Source organism: Camelus bactrianus, chromosome 25 (assembly GCF_048773025.1).
Source record: "Camelus bactrianus isolate YW-2024 breed Bactrian camel chromosome 25, ASM4877302v1, whole genome shotgun sequence".
Classification (NCBI taxonomy): Eukaryota; Metazoa; Chordata; class Mammalia; order Artiodactyla; family Camelidae; genus Camelus; species Camelus bactrianus.
Genome location: NC_133563.1, coordinates 15,371,287 through 15,389,593, shown reverse-complemented (window position 1 = coordinate 15,389,593; position 18,307 = coordinate 15,371,287). Strand labels below are relative to the sequence as shown.

At 35.4% G+C, this 18,307-nt stretch overlaps 1 protein-coding gene across 1 annotated transcript in view; it reads left to right on the top strand.

The window, feature by feature from the left end:
* The window catches only part of NUDCD1 (NudC domain containing 1), a 62,428-nt gene that overhangs the window by 32,739 nt on the left and 11,382 nt on the right, over positions 1–18,307 (top strand). The window contains exons 6-8 of the mRNA XM_010955835.3: positions 1,545–1,749; positions 5,241–5,385; positions 7,307–7,432. Coding sequence (XP_010954137.1) covers positions 1,545–1,749; positions 5,241–5,385; positions 7,307–7,432 — 476 coding nt within the window. The remainder of the gene's footprint in view (positions 1–1,544; positions 1,750–5,240; positions 5,386–7,306; positions 7,433–18,307) is intronic.

Below are 18,307 nucleotides of genomic sequence, written 5' to 3'. Positions count from 1 at the left end.
TTGAGTGATTATTATATATAAACTGCCTTGTTAACATTTGTAGGAGACAACAGATGAGTAAAACAATTTACTTATCTAAGGGAACTTAGAGTACCAGTCTTTTAAGCTGTATGTCAAGCTTTTTCAGTAAGTTTACATATTTGGGGGGGGGGACTTAGGTTGGTTTGTTTGTTTATTTAATGGTGGTACTGGGGATTGAGCCCAGGACCTTATGCATGCTAAGCACAGGACTCTACCACTGAGCTATATCCTCCCCACTTCAGTAAGTTTATAGTAAAAGTACTTACTTCTAAAGGCAAAAAGTAGAGGATCTGAGAGGCTGCTTAAAGGAATGTGATGCAAGTTAGACCCCGAAGTAACAATATTATCCTAAAAATTCATAATTATTTCTATATTACCATGTTTTCTAAAAGAAAAATTTTTAAATCAGGTAAAAGTGACCCTTCCAGAACATATACCATACTTATGCTGTATCTTTGAGTATATCAAGTACCCCCCAAGTTTTTGCATAAAACCACACAAAACTAAAAAGAATAATAGCAATGCAAGTGAGTTTATGATATATTTAGATAATGGAATTGATATTAAATGTTTTTCATGCATTAACTAATTTAGATATCAGTAGTCAGTCCTAAGAGGCATGTAATAATTCTGTTACCCTATTTTACAGATTAGGAAAATGAGGATTAGTGGTACCACAATTATTAAATAGTTGGATCCAGGATTCAGATCCAGGACTAGCCAACTCTGGAGCACTAGTTCCTAACAGCTGTTATATTCCTTTCTGATGAATGGGTGCACAGATTAATGTTTACAGATGCCACTAAGCAAATATTTATTCATTTTGCATTTAAGCCCTATTTTCTTATTTCCATGGTTATGTGCGTCTAAAGATGTTTCTTCAGTAGATAGCTTTTTAGGAGACAGGCTGAGAAGTTAGAAGAGGTGGTGAAGGGAGGATTCTTTTATTGGGAACTTAGACAATGTATAGTGACAGCCCTTGAATTTCTTATGAAATTGCTTCCATGTTAAGTAAAATAGCCAATACCTTTGTAAGGAAGATACATCTTTTATTTTTGTGTAGATGTATATCCTACCAAATAATAATAGTCTCCTGTATCACAAGAGTTAGTACCTTGGCAACACTGGCAAATCAAGTCTTTGGTGAAAGTTTCAGATGGGAGTTTATGACATGCTTGATATTCTTTTGAACTAGGAATCTGCTGTGTGTAACAGGAGGAGGAAAGTAGGAATACTAGGAGGCTGGGAGAGAAGGAATGGGGATTAAAGGGCTGCTATGGTTTGCATTTTGTGACTATGTATCTCCCAGAGCGTTAGGTAAGCCTGGAACAGGAAAATGTCAAGTGCAATTGCTGCAACTCTTTGAGTGAAAATTCCCCGAAGAGATCTGTGTGTCTGTTTATAATTATTGTTTTGTGAGATCATTAGAAAATATGCTAAGATAGGTGTTCTAGTCTCTGACTTTGTATGTTATGTTCTAGTCTGATTTTTTATTATATAAGGGACTTTTCTTTTCCCAATAGAACCTCTGTATTATTGGCAACAGACTGAAGATGATTTGACTGTAACTATACGGCTTCCAGACGACAGTACTAAGGAAGACATTCAAGTACAGTTTTTGCCTGACCATGTCAACATTGTGCTGAAGGGTCATAGGTTTTTGGAAGGAAATCTCTATTCATCTATTGATCATGAAAGCAGTACATGGATAATTAAAGAGAATAATAGGTATTTGTATATTATAGTTTTAGTTATATTTAAAATTTTACTTTTTATCATTTTACCTTTTTCTTTTTTTTTTTTATCCTTTCTATAGTGGTTACATCGTAGGTGAGTACTACAACAGGTCCATCAGTGTTGCTTATTATTTTTAAGATAGATTAAAAATGGAATTACTCTGTCAAAGAGCACCACTGTAGTTAAGATTAAAGATACTAGTATAGTTATTGTTTGCATTAAATGACAGTGCTTTTCATTACCAGCTCTGGATATAATAATAACAGTAACAATAATAACAATAAATAGGAGAAAATGGTTATTTATTTAAATTTGTACTTTTTAATAGAAATAATTTTTTAATTAACTTTAATTTACTAACTAGATAATATACTCCTATGCTTTAAGATTTAAGATCTATAAAAGTGTACATAGTGAGGAATCTCCCTTTGACCCAGGTCACCCGTCGCCTCACCCCTCACAACCACTGTTACTAGTTTCCTTCCACAGATGTTTTATGTATATTCAAGCAGCATATACTTTTTTCCTTTTTTAACAGAAAAGTTTTTAACACACACCATACACAATTACACAACTTGCTTTTGTTGACTTTCAACAATAAATCTTGGAGATCTTTCCATAAAGAAAAATGACTTTTTTAATCCTCTTTTATACCTTCATAGTATTTGCCCTATTAATTGCATCCTCGTTTTTTAAAAAATTGATCCTCTGTTGTTAGACATTTAGATTGTTTCTAATCTTTTGCTACAGTGAATAACTTTACTATACATATAACTTATTTACCTACAAATTATAATAAATATATACGTATATGTAATTGTACTATAATTATATATAGTTTCACATGTGAAGGAATATATATGAAGGATAAATACAGGTAGAATAATCAATATGTCTGAAAATTGTGGAGAATAAGTATTTTTCTTATGTAAATTAGCCTTAATTATTATAATTAAATTATTAATTACATATAAAAGGTTAAGTGTGTTATAAAACTATAATCCTCTTCCCAGCTACTATTCTTCTTTGTAAATGTTTTGTTTCAGATACTTCATTCCCTAATCATTTGGGTTAATAAAATTACTCTCTCATTTTAGATCAAGTCTTAGTAATTATTGAATTCAGTGATGGTTAATGAATGGTATTAGGCACTTAACTTTAAAAATGGTCAAATTTTGTCAGAAATGGATTAAAATTAGATATTTTTATTAATATAATTCTTGATTAGTAATATTTGACCCATGTGAGCCTTGATATGAGTCTAAATCCTACAAGTCTAAGAAATATATATCTAATTCAAAAAAAATTTTAAGCTTTAAATCAAGCAGATATCTTGAATTCATTTTATTAATGGAGAAATATAGTGATTTGGTTATACTTTTTAATATACTATTTCAAAAACCCAATGTCTGAAAGATTCTTTTAAATATATTTTATATTTCCATATATTCTATTTGAATATATTTTGCTAGTTGTTTATGAGATTTGAGAGATAACATTTATAAACTGGCAAACCATCTAGAACATACTGTTAAATATATGTCATGGAGTAGTAACATAGCCAACGTTTTGGAGAATAGCTGGACCTCATGCAGAGTTTCAGCATTTAACACATGAACATAGACCAGTATTATCTTACCATTAAATTTGAGGTGCTTGATTACTATTTTGTGTTACAAAAGACAATTGGAGCAATGTGTAGGTGGTGGGTGTCATTGGTTTAAAAAAACATGATTCTTTTGTACTTGATTATATTATTCATGTCATTTTCAAATAGTTAATGGTCCCTCTTACTTTGGAAGGATCTGTTAACTAGTTTATTATGTAAGGGGTTATATGTTCCCTTTTGCTTGGATAGTAGGATGATACTAGTTAAAAATGTAGAAATGCATTTGCTAAAAAGTTCACATTGACTAGATATGCAAATATATTGATAGTCCAGAAATTCTTTATAACTGACATTATATGAACTCTAGGTGGCAACTGACCAAGAATAATATTTATACATTCTGATCACTGGGTACAAGTTCTTTAATAGTTATTTACATACATTTTTTTCAGAGAGGTAGAATAGTGCAGTAGTGAAGAACATGGACTTGGAGCCAGGCTGCTTTATTAGCTTGTGACCTTGGCAAGTTATTTAACCTCTCAGTGCCTTTTTTTCTTGTCAAATGGAGATGATAATAGTACTTTGTGGTGAGCAATAAATGAGTTAAAACATGTAAAGTGCTTAATGGTGAGCATTAGTTAAGTATAAACTGCTGTCATTATTTTTATGATTAGCATTATTATCTTTATCATCATCAACATTCAAGATTAGATTTCTCCTTAGAAAATATAACTAAATTTGGTCATTATCGGTGTGGTGGTAATTTTTAATGCTAATGCAGGAACTCATTACATAAGAAAGATGTTATTTTGTATAGTCTCTTAAAATAAGTAGTTCTAGAAAATCTTAAAGTGCTGTAATTAATTCCTGAGGTGGTGATAATAGCCTTGAAAAAGAACAGCTGGTAAGTTTGCATGCTGTATTTGATAATAATGATAATAGTTATTATTGTGTTCTTGTAATTGTTTCCTAGCAGTTGTGTTCCAGGGCATGGGTTAGTATGGCACACGTGTCCCAGAGCTGGCACATGGAGAAGGTTGCTTTGCTGTGAGACAGCTACAACCACCCCCTTTCCTCTGTATTATCGGCACAGCCTGCTTACCTGGATTTCCTTTCCTTTCCAAAACGCACATGGGCAACTCCCTATCCCATGTCCACAGTCTCCCTGGACACAGCTCTCTCTGCCTTTCCTGCTGCCTCTGTCCTTAATCTTAGGGTCCCCTAATGGGTACATTTGAAGTTTGTGTTTCATGGCTTAGATGTACAGAATTAGATTTTAAGTAAATTGATAGAGACTATGTTAACCACTTTTTTCCCTTCATTACCAAAGATTATCTAAAAAATTATCTAATCTCTCCATTTCATTCCAATACTTTACAATCTGTATTTCTAAAATTATCAGTTGTATTGTTTATTGATCTAAAGGATCAGGCAGGTTAATCAGATATTATGGTGACTAGTTTGTGAAAATGAAGGTAATTGTTGGCTCTAAGCACAAAGAGGCACCTTTAGTTACAGGCCTTTTTGTGCCCAGCCCCGTTACCACCACCATTCCCCTGGGAATGCTCATAGAGTCATGGTGCTTGCTTTTCTGTTACTCAGGATTGGTAACGCACAGCACACCTGAATTACAGTGTAGTCTTACTCTTTCTAGTAATGCCAGTGGTACTTTCTTGCTTATTAAATCTATATTCTTTACCCTTGGGTTATAGGTTTTCCATCATATGCAAAACTAAGATGAACATGATTTTTGGTGAAACATCCTCTGAACACCAGAGGGGTAATTTCTATGAAAGATTCTTCTGTCTAGTATTGGTTGTATAATTTGTATAGTTGCTTAATGTTACATTACTTTTCTCATTTAAACTTCTAGCTTGGAGATTTCCTTGATTAAGAAGAATGAAGGACTGACATGGCCAGAGTTAGTGGTTGGTGACAAACAAGGAGAATTTATAAGAGACTCAGCCCAATGTGCTGCAATAGCTGAAAGGTTGATGCATCTGACCTCTGAAGAACTGGTGAGCAAAATACCATGTTTTTCAAACATTATTTTGCTTTCCTAATATAAAAGACAGTTTAGGTACTACTGACTATTGTTTGAATATGGCTTAAAATTCTAGTGTTTATTCCTTATACTATATGAATATATATGTGTGTGTGGGCATGTTGTATATATAGGGTGGGTGCAATGTATGTATATAAATGTATCTCTCAATAAAAATACACAGTTGACACTTTGAACAATGCAGTGGTTAGGGCACCAACCCTCACATAGTCCAGACTGTGTATAACTTTACAGTTGGTCCTCTGTGTCCACAGTTCTACATCCTTGGATTTAACCAGCTGCTTATTATGTATTTCTGTATGTACATTTTAAGTGGACCCATGTTGTTCAAGGGTCAAGGTATATGAAAAAATGCTCAGTATCGCTAATTATCAGAGAAATGCAAATTAAAACTACAATGAATTGTCATCTCACACCAGTCAGAATGGCCAACATTAAAAAGTCCACAAATGATAAGTGCTGGAGAGGGTGTGGAGAAAAGGGAACCCTCCTACACAGTTGGTGGGAATGTAGTTTGGTGCAGCCGTTATGGAAAACTGTGGAGATTCCTTAAAAAAACTAAAAATAGACTTACCATATGACCCAGCAATCCTGCTCCTGGACATACATTCAGAGAGAACGCTAATTCAAAAAGGTACATGCACCCCAATGTTCACAGCAGCACTATTTACAATAGCTAAGACATGGGAACAACCTAAATGTCCATTGACAGATGACTGGATAAAGAAGTTGTGATATATTTATATATACAATAGAATAGTACGGAGCCATAAAAAAGAATAAAATAATGCCACTTGCTACAACATGGATGGACCTGGAGATCGTCATTCTAAGTGAAGTAAGCCAGAAAGAGAAAAATACCATATGATATGATATCACTTATATCTGGAATCTTTAAAAAAAAAAAAAAAAGACACAAATGAACTCATTTACAAAACAGAAACAGACTCACCTGGCTGAAGAACTTTATCATTTGTTGTAGTACTGCTGGATAAATTCTCTCAGCTTCTGTTTGTCTGCAGACATACATATCTTCCTTCTTTCAAAGCTATTTTTGTTAAGCATTTTAAGTCAGTGTTGACAGGGTTTTTATTTCCATTCAGAACTTCAGATATACTCCATTGTTTTCTGACCTGTGTAGTTTCTGATGAGAAGTCATCTATCAGTTGTATCTTTGTTCCTCTGTAATGTGATTTTTCCCTCCTCTGACCACTTTTAAGATTTTATAAGAGAATAATTTTATTTTTCTCATTTTCAGCAATAATTTATAATGTGACTTGCTGTGTGTGTGGTTTTTTTTTAATGATATGCTTGGGGCTCTCTGATCTTTAATTGATAGGATTATAGTTTTCAACAATTTCTTAAAATGCTGTTATTTCTCCAAAATTTTTTCCATTCTTGCTTCCTTCCAAATACTCATATGTTAGACCATTTGTTCCACAGGTCACTGGGGTTCTTATTTTTTGTGTGTGTTTTTATTTTTTGTCATCTTTGTGCTTCATTTTAGATAAACTCTTACTATTTTAGATAAACTGTAACATTTTAGATAGACTCAAGCTCACTGCTCTTTTCTTTTGCAGTGTCTCATCAGCTGTCAATCCCATCTATTTTGTTTTTTGTTTCATATACTGTATTTTCATATCTAGAATTTCAGTTTAGTTTTTTTCTTTATATCTCTGAGAATATAGAACATGTTTATAATATCTATTTTAATAGCCTTTTCTGCTGATCCCATCATTCTGTCATTTTTATGCCTGTTTTTGTTGATTAAGTGTTTATTGGTCAGGAGCCTGAAATTTAGTAATATTGCTGTAATCTTAATGTCTTTAAATATGAAGAAATTCATTCTCTTATTTATTTTTTTCTGGTCTAAGAATCCGAACCCAGATAAAGAAAAACCTCCTTGTAATGCTCAAGAGTTAGAAGAATGTGATATTTTCTTTGAAGAGAGCTCCAGTTTATGCAGATTTGATGGCAGTACATTAAAAACTACTCATGTGGTAAGTTCTTGATAATATTTCTAAAAATTTGTGAATAAATAATTATTCAAATGAGATGATAATTGATGGACCAAAACACATATTTTGCAGACAGCTTGGCTGTGATATAAATCTCATTGCTCCCTAAGGAAGCCATCTTTTCATAACATCACCCCTAATAAAACAGTGTTGTATTGTTTTGGTGCTACTGCAGATTGGTATGTTTCAGTGGGCTTTTTTTTCTGTGCAGGTTTTTTATATTATATATATATATATATATATATATATAATAATATATAATTATTATATAATGTAATATATAACAACCTGACATCTAACTTTTCTTCTCACTGTCCTTTCCTAACCTTTTTTGGATACTTAACTTTTTTAAATTAATGGCTGAACATAATAACACTCAAAGGAGTTATAAAAATGAGCATTTTTAGATTATACTTATGTAGACAGATGAGGGGGAATGGCAGAAGATCAGTGGCTAGAAAGCAGTGTCATTGAAGTTTGTTCCAAAATTACTTACATCTTACGATTAACTTCTGCATCTGCTCTGCTTTCCTTCCCATCATTCTGTGACACCAACAACTTCTAAAAAGCAGAGAGATGACATTTTGCTTATTACCGGAGTGTACCTAACACCTACCAAAGGTCCTGATTCTGGTAGGTGCTTAAAAAATATTTTTAGACTGCTCTCTCGGTGACAATCATAAAAATTGTTTCAGCTCTATCTTGGATTTGAAGAAATTTGCATCACCTTAATGTCTTCCCTTCTTTCTCAGTCACTCCTCTAACTGAATAGTAAACAGTTTTTGGTCAGATTATTTTATGCAATTTGGGCACTGATCCAAAGCCCAAATAATAAACTTGAGCTTTACTTCCTAGATGTTGTTTAGTTCTGACATAGTTCCTTAGATAACTCTAGATAACATAGAAGAGCCCTCACACAATTACTCTGTACTGTCTTGGATTTTAGAGAATCACTCTTACATGTGACTGATCAGAGACTCTTCATTCTGACTAACTGTAGATTATTTATCCTTGAGGAGTCTGGCCTGTCTTCCTAAAGTTATAGTCTAGGAGGTGTAACTTTTAGGTACTGTTTCCTGCCTAACATTTATAGGGAAGGCACCTCATCTTAGATGTCATAAAATGTTATTGTTTAGCTTAGCTTCTCTGAGGATTTCAGTTCATCTTAGTACAGCAGTACTAAATAGTGTTGATCAAGTAGTTTAATGTTCACTGCAAGGCATCTGGTTAATGATACCTCTCTTCCCTATGTTTAAGCATGTTAAAAATGAACACCAAGAAGTAACAGAAGGGAACCAAAATAAAATATTTTATTATCATCAAATTACAGTACAAAAGCCTCATCTACTGACTAAATCCTAGAATTTGGCAGATTTAACCTTAGTAACAGGCAATGCCAAACCAGGTCTGGCTGCCCTGGTGGAACAGTGGAAACATCTTACTCTCTGAGGCCTGTAGCTCCCTAGAGAAAAAAGTTGACAGAACTGAGCAGAATATACTCAGGATTGTCTTATATTTACCAACCAAATGCCTGTTTATTCCTTAGGAATTTATACAAGGTGAAGAGCCACAACTGTGGATCTTCTTAGTGTCACAGATAGAAATATCAGGAATGGGGAAGAAGTATAATACATAAATAAACAGGGATGATCCTTCTAACTTGGAAGAAACTTCAGATCTGTAGAATTGTATTTCATCTCTACTTGCAGATGTGCTGGGCCAGGCTAAGGTTGATGGGGTTTCTATGAGATCAAAGATAGATCCAGTATTAGAAACTAGATCTATGGGCTTCCTGTGTACTTCACCATAACTTCCCCTAAACACCAAGATAATAAACTACAATTTTGAGATTCTAAACTGCTACAATCAGTCCAAACTTCTGAATAAAATGTGTTCCTAAAGAGCATGAATGATAGACTTGTTACAAGCAGGTTCCACCTTCAGAAATGTAAGAAATATATAAACAATCCTTCCTTATACCATAGTTTATGATATTTGATTAAATATTTCTAGGATTTTCTACTTACTTTTAAACTTTTTAATTAGTTTTAAGTGTTAATATCTCATTCAAATCCAATAATATATTCTTCTACTCTTGTCATAAAGTAATTGACCAAATATAGGTGAGTGTATTTCTGGGCTCTTTCTTCTGTTCCATTGATCTGTGTGTATGTTTTTATGCCAATACTTTACTGTTTTGATTACTGTAGCTTTGCAGTATAGCTTGAAATCAGGAGGCATGATGCCTCCAGCTTTGTTATTTCCCAGAATTGCCTTGGCTATTTGGGGTTTTTGTGGTTCCATACAAATTTTAGGATTGTTCTATTTCTGTGAAAAAATCCATTGGAATTTTATAGGGATTGCATTGAATCTACAGATTGCTTTGGGTAGTAGGGACATTAACAATATTCTTCCAATCCATGAGCACAGACTATCTTTCCACTTTTTTATGTTTTGAATTTCTTTCGTTAGTGTCTTACTAGTTTTCAGTGTACAGGTCTTTCACCTTGGTTAACTGTATTCCTCGGTATTTTATTCTTTTTGATAAAATTGTAAATGGGATTGTTTTCTTAATTTCTCTTTCTGATAGTTTATTATTAGTGTATAGAAATGCAACAGATGTCTGCATATTGTTTTTGTACTTTGAATTTGTTTATTAGTTCTGGCAGTTTTCTGGTGGAGTCTGTAGGGTTTTTAGATGTAATATCATGTCCCATCTATAAAGTGACACTTTTACTTTTTACTTCTCTATTTGGATGTCTTATATTTCCTTTTCTTGCCTGAATGCTCTGGCTCAGATGTCTAGTAGTATGTTTACCAAACATGGCCAGAGTGGGCATCCTTGTCTTGTTCTTGATCTTAGAACAAAGCTTTCAACTTTTTACCACTGAGTAATGATGTTAACTAGGGAGGTTGTTATATATGGCTTGTATTATGTTGAGGTATGTTCCTTCTATACCCAGCTTGAGGGTTTTTTAAAATAGAGGGATGTTGAATTTTGTCAAATGCTTTCTGCATATATTGAGACAATCACATGATTGTTAATGTAGTGTATAATCACATTTTTTGATTCATATCTATAGTCCTGTGGGACTGCAAGCATTAAATCCCACTGTCCACCAGAGCCAGATTATCTAGAGGTGTACCCTGGGTGACAGTCGCAGAAATTGGGGCACCAGATGAGCATACCAGCTCCTTTCCTGGAGATACCAATGACCTGGAGTAAGGCAGAGGAATGCTCAAAGATGGCAACCCCCAGCTGCTGTCCTCAGAGAGCACCTCACTAGGCCTCTAGATACGTGTCAACCTGCCACTAATCTAAAGCTTTAGGACAAAGAGGCCTTTTTCACAGAAAGACTAGATGTGTTTCGGTCTACCATCTGTGTTGCGCCCTGGTAGCAGTAGCCAGCCAGGAACTGTCTCTAATTGCTATAGTCCCATGGCACCAGGAACACAAACCCTACTGGCTGCCAGAACCAGGCAATCACTGAGCATCCCCTGGGCAGCAAAATCCTGGGTGCCAGATGTGTGTACAAGGGTCCCTCTGGGAGATACTGGCGCTCTGTAACAGAGGGAGAGCACAGAGATACAGCTCTCGCCCTCTCAGGCCTCTGAAGAGGGTTATCGTTAGCCCTTAGATGTGTGTTTAATTAGCAGCTTGCTCCTGTGACCACAGCTATGAAGATAAGCTCTTTCACAGAGAGACTGGACACCTCAGTCTGTTACCCCTCTATTTTGCCTGGGTTGTTGTACCTTGTTAAGAACTTCTCCATTCGTTATTGTCCTGTAGGACCCACAAGTGTAAGCCCCTCTGGCCACTACAGCCAGGTGATCTGGATGTGTCCCCTAGGCAGCAAGCAGCTGCAATAACTGGGGCACCAGACGAGGTTATTAGTTCCTTTCTGGGAGATAAGTACAACCTGGAGTGAGGCAGAGGGAAACTGCAAAGATGTCACCTCCCGTCCTCCGTCCCTGCAGTGTATTTCAGTAGGCTCCTAGATGTGTGTTGAATTAGATGCCTGATCCTCCAGGGGAGCAGGTGAGTTCAGTGTCTTTCTACATTGCCATCTTGAACCAGAACCTCCTAAAGACTTCTCAGTTGAGTTGAGGCCAAAGATTCTTTTTACAATGATAAGCACTGATTTTTCTATTATTAGTCATGTTTATAAACATAGGCAAAGATTGAAGTAAAAATGCCTAAACATTGATGTTTGAGAATAAGTGGAATGGTTATAACTAGAACAATTCCAACAAGTAAGTACTGAGTCCATCTCTTTCTAAAGGCAGATTTGGTTTGTCAGTGCATTGTATGAAAGTCAGGGTCTAGCTGGTCAAGTGTAGCTTGTTCAAAAAATAGTTTCTTGTGATACCTAAGAGGATACCAGTTGGCTTATCACTGGGGAAGGGAATGAAGGAGGCTATAATATCATGGCTGTTCTGTGGTACATCTGTTTTAGACATCGAATAGTACTATATGGATAACTTATACACCTTTCTGCAATGTTTACTTCCAAGTTTCTCTTCTTGATTTCATTTATCATGACTTTGGACAATTTGAAATTACCTGTATATGGAAAGGTCAGTATATGTCCTTGTTTTAGGGAAAAAATACTGTAACAAAAGGTCAGAATTTATATTGCGCATGATAGATTTTCTCAAATATAAAATTCACTGAAAGAAATGTAAATCAGGGTTAGAATTTGGCATTTGCAAAGTAAAATGTTAAATGAATACATGTAGCAGCACAATAAAAGAGGAATATTAAATATCAGAACTGAAGAAGAAAAGTAATAAGCTTTTTGGTCTCAGGACCCTTTTACATTCTCCTTGGGGTACTGAATTTATAATTTATTTGATCAGATTTGACCATAATAGAAATGAAACTGTAATAATTTCCCTGCTTTCATGCTCAAAGTAGGTATATGTCTCTGTAACAGTGTCTGAAGGTGGGAGGAGACAAACCCTAGTGCTAGCTGGTACTATGTGGGGTGGACCTGAGGCTGCCACCAGATAGGTGAGGAGATACTCTTCTGGAAGAGTTAGCTGCACAAATGTGCTCTGGTTGTTGCTATGAACCATCTTTCCTGGACTCAGTCTGCAACCCTCTCCCCAAGTCTTCCTTATCACCAGGCAATAAAATAGAGGACCATTTATTGCCTGACTGGCCATACAACTTGGTCAGCATATTTTCTACCAGTTCCCACCAACTTCCCTCAAATTGTGTAAATTGAACCATAAAGCCCTCAAATTTTCTACTTAAGAGAGCCATGTCTCTGTCTGCATCCTTTCTTTCTCTCCAAAATGGCATTGGGTTGAGATTTTTACCTTTCCAGCAAAGTAACAAATTAGCTGTTAAAAGACATGAGACGCTTAGGTTAGAAACAAAGGACAGTTTCTTACTGACAGCAGTAATGTTAGCCAGAGTATCAACATACGGACTAATTCCCTGAGCCGCACTTCCCACAGAGTAACACGGAGATGGCCAGTAAGCTTGCCTGTCCTTGCTCAGGAGAGAGAGATTATCTTTACTGGACAGTAAACAAGCCTACCTTTTGCTCTGGAGGGACACAATATATCTTCCAAAGTTGTTTGCTCTAAAAACACCTTGAAACAGTAGTCTAGAACAAAGGGTCACATTAGTGCCTTTGCTGGAAAGATTTGCAAAAATGCAAGAGCCCTTAAGGACAGCTGTCTCTCTGCAGGTTAAGCCTCAGGTACACAGTAATGCTGGTGTCATAATATGAGTGTGATTTAATTGAAAGCCTTTCAGTTTCTTTTAGGGCTGTGAGAATGTAATGGGTAATGCCAGTTATTTGTTGAGAGTTGTTATTATTGACATTACCTATGATTGACCTGCTTGAGATAGTCTTCAATTCCCTTTTTACCTTCTGTTCTCTGAAAGAAAAGATAATTTTAGTTGCATATCACATTTCTTGATTCTTGAAATTTTTACATAGTATCAAGCCCTCAATCCACTAGAATTCAGCCTTTCCCTTGAGATATCAATGAGATCGTTAACTTGACTGGCAAATTTTTTTCTTAGAATCTGTGTTCTGAGCATAAACTGAGCATCTTTGCAGGAAGATACTCTTCCTAGAAGTTTTGTTCCAGACAAATACTGAATAAACTTACCTAGAATCTTAAATTAATGACAGGATATTTTCAGAAACTGTCCCAAATGACAGTTCCAGTTGGAAGACCTTTTATCAGACAACCTTTAGCTCTTTTCCCAGGGAGACTGCCCCTCAAACACCAGATAATAGAAAGTTTTCGTGTTTCTACCTGGAGGGATTTGTAGATACTTGTTAATGCAGTTAGTTATTTTTATCATTTGCCATGTATTTTGTGGGCTTGACTGTGTTATAGACAATAGCCTAGCACATGAATACAGTAACAAGGGTAACAATACAGTAGGGAAAAGAACAGATGGTCAAAATAAATGCTCTTGGTCTGTTAGATGTCCATAAGAAAAATAGTTTGACATTGACATCATTCTATATGCAAAAACCAATTACTGATGGATTGCATGTCTAACCATGAAACAGTAAATAAAGCGTGTTAGAGGAAAACAGACATTTTTGTGGTCTTGGAGTAGGTAAAGATTATTTGAACTGAGCATGTAAAGCACTTACTGAAAAAATAAGATGTTCATTTGGATCAAAATTAAGAAATCTGTTTATTAAAAGTTGCCATTATGAGAGTGAAAAAAACAGTGGGGAGAAGATGTTTGTAATACATGTTTAACAGATGATTCATGTCTAGAACAGGGGTCAGTAAACTACTGGTTACTGATTACCTACAGCCACCTGGTTGGTAAAAAAAAAAATTTTATTGGAACACAGCCGTAGACATCCATAGACATTTACTCCTGTGTTGTCTGGCTGCTTACACACTGCATCAACAGACCTGAATAGTTCTAACAGAGACCCTATCGCCCGTAGGCCTGAAATATTTGCTGTCTGGCCCTGTAATAAAAAGTTTGCTGATCTCTTCTTTAGACAGTCCTATACTGGTTTGATTTCTATAGCTGTATAGTGGGTCTTGATTTCAGATAGTGTTAGTTTTGATCTTTGTCTTTGTTTTCCTGAATTGGTTTGGTTTTTGTAAAAACGTCACAATCAGCTTTTCAGTTTGTACAAAAACACCTGCTGGGATTTTCATTGGAATTGCATTGAATCTGTAGGTCAGCCTGAGGAGAACTGACATCTTAATAATATTGAGTTGTGTCATTTATGAATATTATGTCTCCATTTATTTAGGTTTTTCTTAATGTTTCTTAGCAGTGTTTAAGTTTTTGGTGTTAAGTTTAATACCAGTATTTCATATTTTTTGATGCTATTGTGATTAGTGCATTTTTTAAAATTCCCTATTGGCTTTGTGTTTTACATAGAAATAAGGTTGATTGACTTTGTATTGTAACTTTTATAAATTCTCTTTTTCTAAGTGCTTTTTTGGTAGATGTGTCAGTATTTTTATGTGCATGATAATGTCTGAATAAAGACAGTTTAACTTATTCCTTTTCAATCTGTACACCTTTTCTTTGTCTTGCCTTATTGTACTAGGTAGGACATCAGATGCAATGTTGAATTTCAATGATGAGAGCAGAAATCCTTGTTCTTCATCTTAGGAGGAAAGATTGAGTGGTTTATTCATAAGTGATTTTAATCTATGGTTTTCCTGTAGTTTTTAAATTCATCTTTGGATACTGGTAGTCCTGTCCTCATAATATGAATTGAGAGGTTTTATTTTCTGAGAGAGTTTGTATAGGATGGGCATTATTTGCTCCTTAAATGTTTGGTAAAATTTACCACTGTGCCTGGAAACCATCTGTGCCTGCAGGTTTTTGGGAGAAAGGGTTTTAATTATGAATTTGACTTCTGTAGTAGGTATAGGGCCATTCCGATTTTTCTAATTCCTTAGCTTGTTTTGATCATTGTTGTCCTTCATATTTTGGTTTATAGTTTTGAATGAGAGATGTTTTTGTTTTTGTTACTCCTACCTTCTCTAGATCTTTTGTAATTCCTCCTGAGTTTGCTTTCTCCCCCAAATCTTTACATGAGAGTACATCGGTACCCACAGACTGAAGGCTTAAACAACAGAAATTTGTTTTCTCACATTTCTGAAGGCTAGAAGTCTGAGCATGGTTGGCTTCTTTTGGAATCTTTCTCCTTGGCTTGTAAATCTCTGTGTTCTGCCTTTGTCTTCACATGGTCTTCCATTTGTGTGTCTGTGTCCTAATCGCCTCTTCTTGTAGAGGATACCAATCATATTGGATTGGGACCCATCCTAATGACCTCATTTTGATTTGATTACCTTTTTAAGGTCCTCTTTCCAAGTACAGTCACATTCTGAGGTACTGAGGGTTAGGACCTCAGCATGAATTTGAGAGGGCATACAACACAGCCCATAACAGTATCCTTCACTGAGCTTTCAGTAATTATTAACATTTTGCTACATTTTTTCTGTTTTTCCATTTCTTTTCTTTTGCTTTCATTTTTTTTAAACTGAAGTACAGTCAGTTACAATGTGTTAATTTTTGGTGTACAGCACAATGTCCCAGTCATGCATATACATACATATATTTGTTTTCATATTATTTTTCATTACAAGTTATTACAAGATACTGAATATAGTTCCCTGTGCTATATAGAAACAACTTGTTTGTCTATTTTTATATATAGTGGCTAACATTTGCAAATCTCAAACTCCCAAATTTATCCCTTCCCACCCCCTTTCTCCAGTAACCATAAGATGGTTTACTATGTCTGCGAGTCTGTTTCTGTTTTGTAGATGAGTTCATTAGTGTCCTCTTTTTTTTTTTTCAGATACCACATATGAATGATATCATATAGTATTTTTCTCTTTCTGGCTTACTTCAGTTAGAATGGCAATCTCTAGGTCTATCCATGTTGCTGCAAATGGCGTTGTTTTATTCATTTTTATGGCCGAGTAGTATTCCACTGAACAAATCTACTAAATTGATTTTGCTACCAAGGTTGAGACCCATAGTTTAAAAAACACTGCCCTCCAGTATTTGATTATCATTTTCTACCATTTTTTCCCTAGTTCACTTAAGGCACACTGGCCTTCATGCTATTCCTCATATTAAACATGCTCCCTGAGGGTGTCTGCATTTGTTACTCTGTACCTGGACTATGCTATCTTTTTCTCATTTGTTCCCTTTATTCACACCTCTGTTCACATGTTAGCTTCCATCCTTACTAACCTCTATGAACACAACCTCATTATCTACTTATCTGTTTGCTCTCTTCCCCCCCCCCACCCCCAGGGCACTTTCTATTTTCTGATACATATTTCTGTTATCTGATATATTTATATACGTTCTTCATTAGAATAGTCAGTGAAATTTGATATTAATTATGTTATACACAGCTAAAGATCCAACTTGGTTATTTTCAATAATGAAAGCAGATTTTTTTCTTGTATTTCTAAATAATAGTTATTTTCTTTCTTACAACTTTTAGTAAAGTAAAAATGTAAGTGCTTTTCCCTCAATTGCATTTTATACCCCTTTTCTAAGATTGACATCTTCCTATGCTACCATCTCTAGTTGGTATTAGAAAGTCTTTATATGGTTAACTTTATGAATGAGCATTCAAACAAAAATGTAACACAAGACTTTATAAGACTTTTCTTAATTTTTCAGACATCAATTTTAGACATACTACACATGTACAACTTATCAACACAACTTAACTGACCAAGCAGAATGTATACATAGTTTATAGTATGTGGGTTATCATACCTGAAATAGTGCCCAGCCAGGGACACACTCTGGTGATTGCTGAATAATTACTATAAAATTAGTTTTGGAAGAGCATGCAGTCCAGTGATTATGAACATGGGTTTGGAAGCACATCTGAATTTAAATCCCAGCTACCACTTAACTTCTTAACTTAAATGTCTTAACCTCTTGAATTTGAGTTTCTTCTTCCATAAAATGGGATTGTATTTCCTAATTCTCAGGTAGTGAAGATTAAATAAGATAGATGTGAAATAATAAGTATATATTGTTCTCATCCCAGTTCCTGGCATCAAGCTCCTAAAACCTTTGTAATTCCCCCTAAGTGATAAGAGTACTAGGACTCAGAGCATCTTTTGTTATTTGGTCTTTGATCCTGGTTCCTGACACAGAGCTCTTAAATCTCTTGGGATTTCTTGGGCCATAGGAGTGTCTTTCACTCTAAGGCGGTGATTCTTGGTGGGCTCCTGGACAGTTTCATGATGGGGGCTGGGCACCAGGAAGACTAAGCCGTAATTAGAAGACTGGAAGTTTCAGCAGTATACCTCACTCCATCCCTGCTCCCACCATCCTTCAGGAAGGGGAGAGGGACTGAAGACTGAGTTAATGATTGATCATGCCTGTATGATGAAATGTCCATAAAAATCCCAAAAGGACAGGACTGCTGGACACATCAAGGTACTAGGAGGGTGGCATGCCTGGCAAGGGAATGGAAGCTCTGTTCTCCTCCTTCCATGTCTTGCACTACACATCTATTCCATCTGAATATTTATAGTTATCCTTTATCATATCCTTTTATATTAAACTGGTAAATGTAAGTTAAGTGTTTTGCTGGGTTCTGTGAGCCATGTTAGCAAATCACTGAACCCAAGAAGACGGCCGATAGAATTCTTGATTTATATCCAATCAGTGAAAAGTATAGGTGATAACCAGGGATTTGTGATTGGCATCTAAAGTGAGGTGGCGGGTAGGGGGAGCAGGGCATTCCTGTGGGACTGAGCCCTTAACCTCTGGAATCTGATGCCATCTCCACGTAGATTGTGTCAGAACTGCTGGATGTGTGGAAAACCTGTATATCTGGGGACAGAAGATTT